This window comes from Puntigrus tetrazona, unplaced genomic scaffold (assembly GCF_018831695.1).
Source record: "Puntigrus tetrazona isolate hp1 unplaced genomic scaffold, ASM1883169v1 S000001062, whole genome shotgun sequence".
Lineage (NCBI taxonomy): Eukaryota > Metazoa > Chordata > Actinopteri > Cypriniformes > Cyprinidae > Puntigrus > Puntigrus tetrazona.
Window position 1 is genome coordinate 196,237 of NW_025048651.1, and position 15,964 is coordinate 212,200.

Genomic DNA, 15,964 nt, shown 5'->3' on the forward strand with positions numbered 1-15,964 from the left:
CCACAGAAACGGTAACCTCATATATCAGTTTCTGTGAGGACATATGCGTTCCTACCAGGACTTATTTAACTTATAACAACGACAAACAATGGTTCACTGCTAAACTCAGTAAACAAAGAGGAATTATTCTGAAAAGCTTCGCACTCAGTTCTCTTCTAGTGGCACAGCCTCTGCGTGGAAAGGTCTGAAAGACATGACCAATTACAAGACACCATCCCCAGCATTGTGGCAAATCAACAACTGGCAGACGACCTGAACGAGTTTTACTGCAGGTATGAAAAGAAACCATTTCACCTCCTGTAATCCCCCACACCTGCCCTTCAATTTAGCGAAGAGAACGTGTGACCGGTCAGGTGGTTCAGTGGTAGAATTCTCGCCTACCACGTGGGAGACCCGGGTTCGATTCCCGACCATAGCAGGCAGAAGCAGTGGCGGAAGAAAACGCAACCTGATTTAGCTGCTCTTAAAATTGAACTGGAAATTAAGTGCTGCTCATAAAATACCTACGAATGTAATTCTGTTGTTTTAATTTAGCACCCGTGTCCGATTCCCGGGCAATGCAGGGAACAAAAGGGTTTCCTTTATTTCAGAATTGTGAGTCTTTAAAACTCTTCTTAACGCTAAAGCATGTCATGTGACTCATCAGATCCTTTCTGTTCATCAAAAGCCAGTGAAACCTTTTCAGTTTATCTTTCAGTTAATCAACTTTGACATCGGTCCACATTGCCCTCTTCGAAAGCAAGACTTGTTTTTGATTTCAAAATGAGTGCTTAGTGCTCCCTCTGTTACTGTTAATGTTTGAACTAAACGTAATGTTTTGCCTGTTTGAAGAGCCGCCTTGGGAGTTTCTGATCACTGTTTGGTCCATCTCATACCAACCTCCAGCCAAAAGCTGAAATCAGCTACAATCTTGCCTAGGACTGTAAACAAAGACAGACTAACGAAGCAGAGTGGGATTTACAAACCTGTTTCTCGCTCACCGTTTGGACTGTCTTTGAAGCTGCTGCCACAGAAACGGTAACCTCATATATCAGTTTCTGTGAGGACATATGCGTTCCTACCAGGACTTATTTAACTTATAACAACGACAAACAATGGTTCACTGCTAAACTCAGTAAACAAAGAGGAATTATTCTGAAAAGCTTCACACTCAGTTCTCTTCTAGTGGCACAGCCTCTGCGTGGAAAGGTCTGAAAGACATGACCAATTACAAGACACCATCCCCCAGCATTGTGGCAAATCAACAACTGGCAGACGACCTGAACGAGTTTTACTGCAGGTATGAAAAGAAACCATTCTCACCTCCTGTAATCCCCCACACCTGCCCTTCAATTTAGCGAAGAGAACGTGTGACCGGTCAGCAGCTCAGTCAGCAGACGTCCAGGTGTTTGACTCAAGCACAATGGCACACCCCAGCCAAAAGGCGGGCATTGGTGGTTCAGTGGTAGAATTCTCGCCTGCCACGTGGGAGACCCGTGTCCGATTCCCGGGCAATGCAGGGAACAAAAGGGTTTCCTTTATTTCAGAATTGTGAGTCTTTAAACTCTTCTTAACGCTAAAGCATGTCATGTGACTCATCAGATCCTTTCTGTTCATCAAAAGCCAGTGAAACCTTTTCAGTTTATCTTTCAGTTAATCAACTTTGACATCGGTCCATATTGCCCTCTTCAAAGGCAAGACTTGTTTTGTTTTTGATTTCAAAATGAGTGCTTAGTGCTCCCTCTGTTACTGTTAACGTTTGAACAAAACTTAATGTTTTTGTGACGTCCACAAAAGTGATACAATTGTGTGGTGTAAAAAATGGCATTGAACTTTTACATATTATATATATGTTTATATTTTTTTTCAATACCTTGAAATGTGTTTTATTTCAGATGCTTATAATGTGTAGTTATCGCGAGCTTATTGTGATGCACGCTAGGGCCAGCAGGGGGGGTGTGGTCGCATAGTGATTCTCTGTTTCTTCTTCGTGGACTGAAACATAACTGCAGAGAATTCTGAGCACTCGACACGCTGTTGCCCTGTCTCCTGATTATTCTCCTGTATTTCAGGTTGGTAATGTGCATACATCACAAAAATATGATAAAACAAAAGAGGGACATTAACTAACTATGCTGGCCAGGTAGTTGGTTATGTGAGGTAAAGTTTTATCACTGTTCAGCCGAGTTTCAATACCGTTTTCACGAGTAATGTAATCTTCACGAAATGTGCGGAGTCATTCTAAACATTCCTTTAGTCGTTCTATAATATTCCTTTATTTGATATCTGAGTTAATATAATATTTGTCTGAATGTTAAATTTATGTATTTCTGTTGTGGCCACGTGTAAGTTTCTCTAGTTATTCACGTGGGTGTATACTTAGTATACAGGTGTTAGGGGCTAGTTAAGTTGCCTCGTGAATCCACCATTTTAGGTGTAGCACGTGTTAAAATGTTAACGTATAAGTTATTTGAGATGTATATTAAGTTATAACTATATGAAAAAGTAGAAACGAGTGTTGAAGAGTAATGCAGTTGAGTAATGAATGTTGTGTACTGATGATAAAAGCATGTTAATTTGCTTAAAACAAGTTAAACAAAATGGTAATATACCAGGTATGATGTGTTTCATGTTAAACAAAGAATTGGTGAAAGAGGTATGCTGTATAGTTTATTATGCATTTTGAGAATGAAAATAAGTATTTACATAATGTTACAAGACATTGCATTGAATATAAAAACGGTTTAAAGAACGAAATGTGTTATTGTGAACTGTGAAATAAAACATAACTGCAGAGAATTCTGAGCACTCGACACGCTGTTGCCCTGTCTCCTGATTATTCTCCTGTATTTCAGGAACTTTATCTGCTGACGTGGTTCTGCCGCTGCGGTACCCGTTACAGATTTTTGGTGGCCCGCACGGGGTACGGCAACAGTTGCGCGCAGGCGATGAGGACAGCCAAACATCGATAGCTGAAGTAGCCTTTTCAGCTTAAGCCATTTGGCAAAGACTCGATTCCAGCTCCGTGCCTGATGATTACGGGAAACGACGCGAGTACACAGCTCTGATGGGCAGACTCTGGTTTGGCCATATTTGAACAACGGTGACTGATGAGAAGCTGAGATCAGCAGAGGAAAGCCAGGACGGACGGGGACAAGATTCCTGAACAGAACCACTTGTGAGGAAGAGGAGAAGACATCATGGCAGATCGGGAGAGGAAGAGCTTGGTGTGGGACGATCAAGAAGAACCTGCTCGTGCTGACAGCTGATGAACTTTTCCAATTGGCCAAGAGCATTGGTCCTGTGTCGGGAAGGATGCATCTATGTTTCAGGTTGATGATGAAGAGAGTTGCTTCGAGTATATCCTAGCTTTCATGAATGATGATACACTGGTAGAGTCTGAGGATTCAGGTATGGCAGTTTTAATGCAGCTTGATGATACTGTGAACGATATCATTCAGAGTCACGTTGTTTCACCTAAACAAAATACAGAGGAAAGTGCATCTAAGGTTGTAAATGAGAATGTAGATATCAGTACACTTAACACAACACACATAGTTGGGCCCAGCACTACACCTCTTAACACTGATTGCAAGGCTACCCAGAACACTGAATCAGAGTTACAGAGAATGCTGTCTAGCTATGCTGAATTAAGTAACAAGGTATTACAGTACATTCATGGCCCCACATCGACTCATCCAGTTACATTCACACCAACCTTGCCCCCACAATACCCTGATCACACACACACCAACAACATGCCAGAACAAGAGCATCCTAAAACACAAGACAGAGAGGTTCCTCTTCGTGACCTTTCACTGCTTCGCAGAGAGTTTAAGGTTCAAGGTGGACAAATAGGTGACCAGAGTTCAGACATAAGTTACAACAACATCTGTAGGCAGATCGATGATGGTATGAAAGAGCGATTTAGTGAGGCTGAAATCCTGAGGGTGTTCTCAAAGTCATTAAATCCGGAAACTTTAAAGATATGCTCATGCACAAAGATGATTTAACTATAGAGGAGCTAAAAGGGTTCTTGCAGTCCCACTTGGGGGGGCGAAGTAACACTGAATTGTTCCAAGAGCTCATGTGCACGAAACAGAATGACAGTGAAACACCACAACAGTTCTTGTACCGGATCATAGGCCTCAAGCAAAAATTCTCTTTGCCTCTAAATATGCAGACTCTGAAGTGAAATACAATCCAACAACAGTACAAGACATGTTTCTTCACACAATATATCAGGGCCTCACCCACAAACATGACGACATACGTCGAGAGCTTAAACCACTGCTTTCAGATGGCAACGTGTCAGATGAGATGATCCTAAAGCAAATTATGAAGATAACAAACGCTGAAAATGAAAGACAACGACGTCTGGGGACAGTTGTGCGACAAAAAGCTGTAAATGTCCATGGTGCAGGAGTCAAAGTGGCTGCAGTGCAAGATGACAGCAGTGCAAAGAAAGCGAATGTAGACAGAAAGCCTAAGGATGATCCCCTCCAAGAGCTGACAGAGAAAGTGGAGAAGTTAATGAGTAAAGTTGAACAACTGCAGCGGGCCCAGCAACCAGTGCCATGCCACAACTGCCCAGTGCAAGTAGGTCAGAAGAAGAAGTACAGCTGTACTAGATGTCTTGAACTTAACCGCTCTGGTTGTCTCCATTGCTTCATCTGTGGTGAAGAGGGCCACAGGGCGGTGGGTTGCTTGAAGAAGCCTCAGCACCAGGAAAACTGGAGCCGGTCCCTGCCGCGGGACAATCAGTGACCGGACCCCATCATCTGTCCCAAGTAAGCTCACATCACACTGCTCAGTGCAACACAGTGAGTTTACAAACCAAGAAGGCAAAGCGAGCTGTAATGACCCAAGCTCCAAAAGACTTTAATGAGCAAACACTGCCTCAATCCACCCTTTCCCTACCCACTCAGGAGAGCAGGCGTCTAGCTAACTTTATAGGAGCTAAAGCTCTGGTTCGGTGCAATCTCGATAGCTTAATAACCATGGCGCTGCTAGACACAGGAGCTCAGGTGAGCATGATTGACAGAGGCTGGAAGAGAAGATACTTACCAGACACACCACTGAGGCCCCTAGGTGAGATGTTTGACGACAAGGAGGAGCTGGAGGTCCATGCAGTGAATGGGGATGTTCTCCCTTTCGACGGCTGGGTCATTATCACAGTCAGTTTTGAAAAGGGCAGTCTCAGCGAGCCCATTATAGTACCTTTCCTTGTGTGTAGCATCCCCCTTGACCAGCCACTACTGGGGTTCAATGTGTTAGAGGCAGTTATCCAGGGTCAGCCAGCTGAACTCATTCCAACTATTAGCCATCTTTTGTCTGATTCGATGTCAATACACCCTGAGAAAGCTTCGCTGCTAGTCAGTTTCATTCAGGCTGGCAAAGCATCTGTGCAGCAGGAACGTCTGCGGTCGGGTAATCGTGACACAGTGATTCCATCTGGGAAGGTGGCCTGGATAAAGTGCCTTGTCTCATCCGCTGTTGATCAGTCAGAGCCCCTCTTTTTTGAACCGGATGAAAACAGTGCCCTGCTGACAGAGTTAGGGATAGAAGAGGGTCTGTTGAAAGTACAGTGTGCCAAGAAACCTTATGTCACTGTCCCGGTCAAGAATAGCACAAAACACTCTATCACTATACCGAGAAGGACAGCACTGGGTAGTGTACAGACGGTGGCGAAGGTGATTGAAGCAGGCTCACCGGAGAGCTCCAAGACAAGAGTAGTAGTCAGTGCTGCCCCATTGGCAGATACTGTGCCCTGCTCAGCTTTGTGGCACCCTCCAGTGAACCTCAGTCACCTTAACGATGACCAGCAAGAAAAGGTGAAGAAGATGCTATTTAAAGAGTCAGCTGCGTTTGCCAAGGATAGTCAAGATATTGGCTGTATCCCTAGCTTACGGATGTCGATCACACTGAAAGATGAGATTCCAGTGCAGAGCTCATATGTCACTGTCCCAAAACCCCTATTTAAAGAGGTCAAAGAGTATATACAGGACCTGTTAATGAGAGGCTGGATTGTCAAATCAAAATCCTCCTATGCTTCACCAGTGGTTTGTGTCCGAAAGAAAGATGGGACGCTCCGCCTCTGTATTGATTATCGTCTTTTGAACCAAAAAACAATCCCCGATAGACATCCTTTGCCCAGGATACAGGATCTGACAGATTCCTGGGTGGCTATACTTGGTTCAGCATACTTGATCAAGGTAAAGCCTATCATCAGGGTTTTATTGCCAAGGACTCTAGACATGTCACAGCTTTCACCACCCCCTGGGGGCTGTATGAATGGGTGAGAATCCCATTTGGCCTATCAAACGCCCCAGCGGCCTTCCAGAGGAGCATGGAGGAAATGCTAGGTACCCTGCGTGATGAGTGTTGCATCCCATATCTGGATGATGTCCTCTGTTATGCAAAAACCTTCGAGGAACACGTAGAAGGAGTTCGGAAAGTCTTACAGGCACTGCAGAAACATGGGGTGAAGCTAAGGCCGGAAAAATGTGAGTTCTTTCGATTGGAAGTCAGGTATGTTGGCCGCCTCGTGTCAGCTCAGGGGGTGAGGATTGATCCTAAGGACCTGGATGCAGTGCGTTTGCTAGCCAGCAAGACCCCAAAGACAGCCGCAGACGTGAGAAAGCTGACGGGATTTCTGGGCTATTATCGTTCCTATATTCAAGACTTTTCACGAATAGCCAAGCCAATCTATGAGTTACTCCAAAGTAAGAGAGAAGCAGCAACTCCACTGAGTGGTAAAAGCAAGGGACCACAAATGGCATCACGGACACCCGTGAACTGGATGCCAATCCACCAAAAAGCACTGGAACAGCTCATTAATTTGCTTGTTAGTCCTCCAGTGTTAGCTTACCCAGACTTTAATCTACCTTTTGTATTACATACAGATGCTTCAGACCAAGGGCTTGGTGCCATCCTATATCAAGACCAAGGGGGCAAGTTGAAAGTCATTGGATACGGGTCGAGAACGCTCACACCGGCTGAGCGTAATTATCATCTACACAGTGGGAAATTGGAGTTTCTTGCGCTGAAGTGGGCGGTGTGTGAGAAGTTCAGAGACTACTTGTTCTACGCCCCTTACTTCACCGTATATACTGACAACAATCCATTAACCTATGTCATGAGTACGGCTAAACTCAATGCAGTAGGCCATAGATGGGTTGGGGAACTTTCCGATTTTAGATTTGACATCAAATACAGGCCTGGAAAGTCCAATGCAGACGCTGACACATTGTCACGTCTCCCACTGGACATTGACAGTTACACAAAGTCTTGTACAGAGGAATTCCCAAGCGATGTGGTTTGTGCTGTCTGGGATGGAAGTAGAGTGGCTAAGCAGAAAGATGTGGCCTGGGTCACTGCTCTTAAAATCTCATCTCATGTTTCACCTAACCATTCCCTTGATCAGTTGGTCACCATTAGCCACGATGAGCTGGTACAGGCACAGAGAGAAGACGACTCCATTGGTGAAGTCATAAGGCTAAAGGAAGCAGGTTCACTCCTTACTGATGAAATACGTAAGCGAGCAAGTGGGGGAGCCAAAAGATTATTTCATGAATGGGGAAAACTTGGTCTCGAAAGTGATCTCTTGTTCAGACTTACCAAAGAGAGAAAACAGTTGGTACTTCCCGCCAAGTACAGAGATCTTGTGTAAAAAAACTGCACAATGAAATGGCTCATGTCGGAACAGAAAGAGTCCTGAACCTAGCGAGAGAAAGGTTCTATTGGCCTTTATGGCCAAAGATATTGAGGACTATATCACAAAAGATGCCCATGCATAAAGTCAAAAGCCAGTTACTCATGTGAGAGCCCCAATGAGTAGCATCACTTCTAGCTCACCTCTAGAGTTAGTGTGCATAGACTTCTTGCATCTGGAGACCAGCCGTGGTGGCTATGAGTATATCCTTGTAGTAGTTGACCATTTTACGAGGTTTGCATGCAAGCTTATCCCACAAAGAATAAGAGCGGCAAGACAGCAGCTGAGCGTATTTTCAATGATTTCATACCACGCTTTGGATATCCATCGAAATTACATCATGACCAAGGCCGTGAATTTGAGAATACACTCTTCCACACACTCAGAAAGTTGTCAGGATTAGCCACTCAAGAACATTGCCATACCACCCGCAAGGTAATCCAGCTGAGCGGTTTAATCGCACTATACTCCAGATGTTAAGAACCCTGACTGACAAAGAGAAAGAACAGTGGAAAGATAAGATTCCCCAAGTTGTACATGCATACAATTGTACTCGTCATGAGTCAACAGGCTTCTCTCCATTCTTTCTTCTATATGGCCGCCACCCTCGCCTGCCAATTGACTTACTGTTTGGGCTGGTAGACGATTTGGAGCAGGACACCCCAAAAGGATATGCGAAGAAGTGGGCAACTCAAATGTCAGAAGCCTACCGAATTGCCAGCGAGAATAGTAAGTAAGCAAGCCAGTGCAAAGGGCAAAGTACTCTATGATAGAAAGGTGAGAGGTGTTGTGTTACAGCCTGGCGACCGGGTTCTAGTTAGAAACCTCAGTGAGCGTGGAGGGCCAGGAAAATTAAGATCTTACTGGGAAAAATCTATCTACATCGTAAAAGAACAGCTTGCTGAGAACCCAGTGTATGTAGTGTAGCCCTCTCCCGCTGTACGGCTCAGATAATGACTAGGGAAAGTTTAAATCAAATCAAAACAAAAAAAATGTCTAGGCGAGAGTTACATCTAAATTACTCCGTGAATAGTGATTCACAAATTAACTATTGAATTAAACATTCAAATACCACTCGGGTCTCAGATATCAGTATGAAATGTCAGATGTATGATAAACTATAACCTGTATGACTTTTTTAAACTTGCTTTTATTAAGTCACTTGAGTAAGCAAGTAATTCAATTCACACAGTTTCAACAATATTTCGAAAACACAAAATAAAATATAAAAATAACCCAAAGTTCCTGTAAAACTCAATATTACCCAGCTGGGATTTTCAGTTCAACGTTGGCGCTAGTTGGAGCTCTTGTGATGAAACAAAACTGTAACACGTTACTCACGAATCCAGGGAACTAGATTTCACTCATGGAATAATAATCGCGGACCCTTGATGAACGATGAGATGAAACGCACAGCCTCCATGACGACATCCTCGATGACGTTGCACGAATCCGATGAACTTCTCCGTCCTGGAACATGCCAAACGAACTCCACGACGATCCTCCTCCACCTCGCGACCCTGACTCGACGATCTCTCAGTCTCCTGAAAAACGACTCTGTAGTCTTCTCTGGTCGAAGCAGAACTCACGCGAGGCTGGGGTGTATATGCGGCCTTCGCAAACTTTCTTCGGAGCTCTCTTTTGCAGCGAGCAGCGGCGCGATATGTGATGCGTCTTCAATTAATATATTTACAGAAACATTTCTAAACTTAGACCGTCACTGAAAATGTCTATTAATGAGATGAAATGAGCTTCTTTCGCGCACACACTTTTCGCACCACGTTGCTCTGACTCGCTCAACGAAAAAAAAAAACCCGCGTAGCACGCACTACGTTCTTCTTTAACCCCGCCCCTTGAACTTAAGGGGTCAAAGTCCTTCGTTCTCATAGGACGAGATAATATTAACAGAAAATACAACAAAATTAAAGTCCTTGTTTTAGTTCTTGGTATTAAATACTGTTTACACTTTTAGAGAAGTCTTAAAGGAACATATATAAAAAAAAACAAATCAGCATAAACCATTGTAACCAAACAAATTTCTCTTTTATCCTCATTTTAAACAAACAATGCAAACATTTGTTTAGGGCTCTACATTCTCCTCACCAAGAATCGTTATGTCCTCATAACGAGGGAGAAAAAAACATTCTAATTTGTCACAGCGAGAAAACATGTATTAACCTCATAGCACCTTGTTGTACAATTTCAACTTAATGTCTTAATCTGTTACCTAGGCATAAACAGGTCTCTCTAGATATAAAAAAAAGAAAAAAACTATATTCGAGTCAACCTACAAACAGCACTGACTTATTCAAACTACTGCCGTGGCCTTAAAGTAATTGCACAAGTACTCAACTTTCTGGAGGGCATATTCAACCTCAAAAAGATGGTAGAACTGTATCTAACAGGGTTTACAGCTTTTACTTGAGCAAGGACTGGCTCAACCTTCGGCATACCAAGAGTATCATATGTGAATCTCTTAGTCACAGTTCTGGTTCTCTGAGACCTTCTAGCAGATTCAAGTACATCAGAGGTATTCTGATTTTCATTACTTGGATCTCCACTAACTAGATCTTGCACTGGACTGGTAACGTTATCACAAAGATCTGGTACTTGACTCACATCTTGTAAATCGTCAGTGTCATTGTTTAATAGAGGTCTTGAATCGGACTCTTCAGAGTTAAGAGTCTCATTTCTTGTATCCGAGTGTTCCACAATCTCTGTGACATTCTCTGAAACTACTGCATCCTTCTGAGAAGTTTCTGTTCTCAGTGTCCACTGACAATCTTCCGGTTCTGGAAACCATACTCCATACGTTTCATCCTCACTATCAGAACTCCCAGCATTCTGATCAGCTCTGACTTCTACTTCTCGTCTTCCAGCTGTATCCTGAACTTCCTGTTCTGGACTCTCACGCATTTCAACATTTTTCCTTCGTCTCAAAACCCTCCTTCTAGGCTGAGGGACACTGTGAGGAACTTCTTGTCTCAACTCTTGTCCAATAGGAAGAATGTGATTCCTATGCAGGATCTTGACCGGTCCAGTTCCACTTTCTGGCTTAAGTCGAAACACAGGCAAGTTAGGCATCTGACTTTGAACGACATAAGGCTCAGTACTCCATCTGTCTGCCAACTTATGCTTTCCTTGCAGTCCAAGATTTCTTATCAGCACTCTGTCTCCAGGTAGCAGTTGAGAGTAACGCAGTTTCTGATCATATCTCCTCTTGTTTCCTGCATTTTTCTTCTTAGCATTTTCTTCTGCCAGCCCATATGCATACTTCAATTCCTGCTGCATGGTTTTTACAAACCGCTGATAAGACTTTGTGGAAGTTCCATCACTTGACACACCAAAACTCAGGTCGATGGGGAGTCTGGCCTCCCTTCCATACATAAGGAAGTAAGGAGAATACCCTGTAGCTTCGTTCAGACTGCAGTTGTACACATGTACCAGATGTCCAATGTGACGGCTCCATTGCTGTTTCTGACTCGGATCCAGGGTCCCCAACATGTCCAGAAGTGTCCGGTTGAACCGTTCGGGCTGCGGATCACCCTGGGGGTGGTACGGCGTTGTCCGAGATTTCTCCACTCCTAACAGATCAAACAACTCATGGATGAGCTTGCTCTCGAAATCCCGACCCTGGTCCGAGTGCATTCGTCTAGGCAGACCATAATGAACAAAGTATTTTTCCCACAAAACCTTTGCAACTGTGGACGCCTTCTGGTCCTTAGTCGGGAATGCCTGTGCATATCGGGTGTAGTGGTCTGTGATGACAAGGACATTACAGATGTTCTTGGAATCCGGCTCAATGGAGAGAAAATCCATGCACACAAGATCCATTGGTCCGCTACTGTACAAATGTGACAAAGGTGCAGCTCTCTTTGGCAGAGTCTTCCGCTTTACGCATCTGGGACAGGTCTGGCAGTACCTTGTCACATCAACCTTCATTCGGGGCCAGTAAAATCTCTCTTTCACAAACCCATAGGTTTTGTCGAACCCTAAGTGACCAGAGTCATCATGAAGTGACTTTAAAACTACTGCATGGAACTTCTTTGGTAGACACAACTGTTTATGATGAGATCTGTCTGGGGCTTTAGTGCATCGAAACATCACCCCATTCTCCAGCACCAACTTGTCCCATTCTCTCCTGATCACTGCAAGATCCTGATGAATTTCTTTCTTAATTGTGGACAGATCTCTCTTTTCAAAGCTCTCCATATCCCCCAAGACACGGATCATCTTGCTGGGCAGAGGACAGGTCCACAGAACTCAACTTTGGAAGTCTGAAAGCATCCAGTGTAGTTAAGTTGCAATATGCTTTAGGGACTGACTTAGAGGATCCTCCTAGTGACGTTACAATCCTGCTGACACTTGCCAGGAAACTGGATGGGTCCTGAACTGGGAGCTTACACAACGTTCTCACTCCAGAGGATGGGATATTCACCCATTCCTGGTCCTTCACTGTCCCATGAGGACGACGCGACAAAGCGTCAGCATCAATGTTTTGTCTCCCAGGCCTGTACTTGAGACTAAAGTCGTATACTGAGAGGGCCGCTAACCACCTATGTCCGACAGCATCCAACTTTGCAGTTGTCAGAACATAAGTTAATGGGTTGTTGTCGGTCTGTACTTCAAATTTAGCTCCGTACAGGTAATCGTGTAGCTTGTCAACGACTGCCCACTTTAATGCCAAGAACTCCAGTTTGTGGACTGGGTAGTTCTTCTCAGAAGGCGTCAAACTTCTGCTGACAAATGCTACAGGTCGTAACCCCTCTCCTTGGTCCTGATACAAGACCCCACCCAACCCTTCACAGCAGGCATCAACATGTAGGACATACGGGAGCTGAGGATTTGCGAAGATCAACACAGGAGCCTGGGTAAGTCTCCCTTCAACTCCTTAAAAGCAGCTTCGCAAGCATCAGTCCATCTACTCCCAAATGGATCAGAGGCTTTATACAGTACTCGTTCTGGACTGAGTCCTGCTTTTATCTTCTTCAAACTCGCTGTAGTCAGACATCCTTGCAACAACTGATTAAGTGGGTAGGACACTTTTGAATAGTCTTTCACAAATCTTCTGTAGTATCCACAGAATCCCAAGTAAGAACGTAGTTCTGAAATGTTCTGTGGTCGAGGCCAGGACTGTACAGCATCAATCTTTGAGGGTCAGTTGAGACACCATCTTGAGACACAATGTGTCCAACATAACTGACAGAGGTCTGACAGAAGGTGCACTTGTCCAAAGACAACTTCAAACCTTCACTCCGCAGGCGATCCAACACCTTAAGCAGCCGCTCTTCATGCTCCTCCAAGGTCCTTCCGAAAATGATGAGGTCATCCAGGTAAACTAATACCTCCAACAAATTCATGTCCCCAACTGTCCTTTCCATAACTCTTTGAAAAGTCGCTGGAGCTCCACAAATCCCTTGTGGCATTCTCTGAAACTGATAGAACCCCACTGGGCAGATGAATGCCGTCTTTTCTTGATCTGCTTCACTCAGAGGGATCTGATAATATCCACTTCTGAGATCCAACACACTGAACCACTTGCTCCCATTCAGGCAAGCCAATGCATCTTCAATGCGTGGAACAGTATATTGATCTGGGACAGTACGTCTATTTAACGTCCTGTAATCCACGCACATCCTGATCTGTCCATTCTTCTTCCCATTACTCGACAATCGGAGAAGCATAGGGACTCCTTGACTCTGTGATAATCCCTGCCCCTTTCAACTTCTCCAAATGCTGCCTGACATCCTCCAAGTCAGCTGGCGGAAGACGTCGTGACCTTTCACGAAAAGGCTTATCCTCTGTCAGTCGAATGTGATGCTGGGTACTCCTTGAACATCCCACATCAAATTCATCACATGAAAAGACCTCCTTCCTCTCCAACATCTTTTCAATCAGCCGTTGTCTCCATTCCTCTGTCAAAGGAGAATCACCAAAATTAAATGAATTCTTGTTCAAGTTTGCCTGACCACTACTCTCGTTGGGCTTAGAGACCGAGGGACAATCTCAACAGGAAAAACATGAGCAATAGCCATTCCTCGTTTAATCGTCATGGGGCGAGAGGAGACATTTCTGATTGTAACTCCAATCCTTTTTGACTTGACAACGTCAGTAGACTGCACTTCCGGGGTTACTAGGAGTTCCTCAGGAAACCACGGTTCCTCTGGTTTATCCACTAACAAGGTCTTATTAGAAAGAACAGCAGGGTATTTTAGAATTCCATAAACCCTAGCATTCTTCCCCGGAGACAGTTTCAGTGGCTTAGGGTGAAGATACCAGACAGTTCCTCTTCTGTCATCCTCGTCACACTTCCACTGCAATGACCCGCTCATAAGCATTTCGGATTTCAGGATGGACAGTTAAAGTATGAAGAAAATCATCTCCCACTTTATCTTTGCACGCTTCCACCAGCTTTTCACTACAGATGTATTTGTTCCCACCAGAATGTTGACATCTCCTTTCATGACAGGGTCGGGACAAACCAACACAAGTGCATCGATGGATTCTGCTACTCCTGCCACAGATCCTGGAAACTCCAATCTTAAAGACAAACAGCCATCATAGGGTACTGCTGCCTGCTTAGTCCCCATATCTCCAAATTCTCTATTGGTGTCAATGGCAGATGCTTTAAGTATTTCTCATAGAAAGATCTATACAGCAGAGTGACTTGTGATCCACTATCCAGCAAAGCCTTTGCACAGATTCCTTCCACCTGGATAGGAAGAACAGAGCTAGGTCCCACTAACCCGCTCGGAATACTTGCTGGCTCAACTTTGACTCTTTTGCACATTGTGGAACGTGTCTCTCCCGGAGCTTCAGGCCGTTCCTCTACTGAGCCCCGGAGAAGTTTCCCGATGACTGTCTCATTCTGATGAGTCGCTGGTTTACTTTCCTGAGATTTTCTTCATTGTTACAATCACGCTTCAGATGCCCATCTTCCCACATCTGTAACAGAAAACACCAGCTTTGATCACTGGTCTTATTGTTGTTTTACTCTCTGCAGTTGCAGATAGACTGTGCATAGCAGGACGATCATGGGTTACAGGTTCTTTTGCTGCAGCTGACAAGCGTGACACTTCATTTTTCAACCCCCTAATCTCCCTTTTCAGCTTCTCTACTTCTGAGTCTGCAAGGTTAGTATTAGCAGATGACTCCTTCTTGGCGGAGGACACTACAGACACGGCTACTTTAGACTGTAATGAACTCCGGCTGTTCGCTATGTTTTCTTCTTCTCTCACTTCTTTCATTAATTCATTAAAAGAAGGAGGGGCACAAAGCTTATGGGTCATCCTCAGCCGCATAGCCACCAGATCACTTGACAGGGCACCTCTGACAATCTGCCGCATTCGAAGATGATTCAGGGCAGAATATTCTATGCCTTTCTTCCTTAGCATACTGTGCAACATCCTGTCCAACCTCAGTATGTAGGCGGAGAGCTTTTCTCCCTCATTCTGGTAAGTGCTCCGAAACCTTAACATCAAATCAGCAGCATCCTCAGTAGTGCCAAATGTTGACTCTAGCACACTGAGATAATCACTGAAAGTAGCAGTTGGGTTTCCAGTCTTTTCAAATCTAACAATATCGCCTGCAGGACCTCTGAGACACTCTACAAGTCTCTGCTTCTTGATATTATCAGAACACTGCCATTCTTCCAGAATGTGGGTAGTCTGCTCTACCCAAACCTCATACTCATCTTCCCCAGGAGGAGTTGGTATGAATCCTGAGAAAGGACGCAGCCTTCTGTATCCCACTCTCTCCTCTGATGAAGCCACATGACACGTTTGGACAAGAGAGTTTATGGCATCAACTAATTTAGTGTTGAGGTCAGGTGCAGGGGAAACAACACTTGGGATGTCAGCTAATGATTTGCCCTCTTTTTGGAGGAAAGAGATCAATTTAGACTGGAACTCTTCCTCTCTCTGCTTAGGGGGTTCAGCTGCTACATGAACAACCTGCGTGTACCAGGGACCAACCTCAGGTCCTCCAATCTCTGTAGGAATAGATATATCGGAGATGCTACAAGCTATTTCAATGGTTGAATTCTCGCCTGCCACGTGGGAGACCCGGGTTCGATTCCCGGCCAATGCAGGCAGAAGCAGTGGCTGACGAAAACGCAACCTGATTTACCTGCTCTTAAAATTGAACTGCTCATAAAATACCTACAAATGTAATTCTGTTGTTTTAATTTAGCACCCGTGTCCGATTCCCGGGCAATGCAGGGAACAAAAGGGTTTCCTTTATTTCAGAATTGTGAGTCTTTAAAACTCTTCT

At 44.4% G+C, this 15,964-nt stretch overlaps 1 protein-coding gene across 1 annotated transcript in view; it reads right to left on the reverse strand.

Moving 5' to 3' along the window:
- Positions 1-14,521: 14,521 nt before the first annotated feature.
- The window catches only part of LOC122340529 (paraneoplastic antigen Ma1 homolog), a 34,138-nt gene continuing 32,695 nt past the window's right edge, over positions 14,522-15,964 (reverse strand). Inside the window, exons 2-3 of the mRNA XM_043234083.1 lie at positions 14,737-15,683; positions 14,522-14,638 (exon numbers count right to left, since the gene is read on the reverse strand). Coding sequence (XP_043090018.1) covers positions 14,522-14,638; positions 14,737-15,683 — 1,064 coding nt within the window. The remainder of the gene's footprint in view (positions 14,639-14,736; positions 15,684-15,964) is intronic.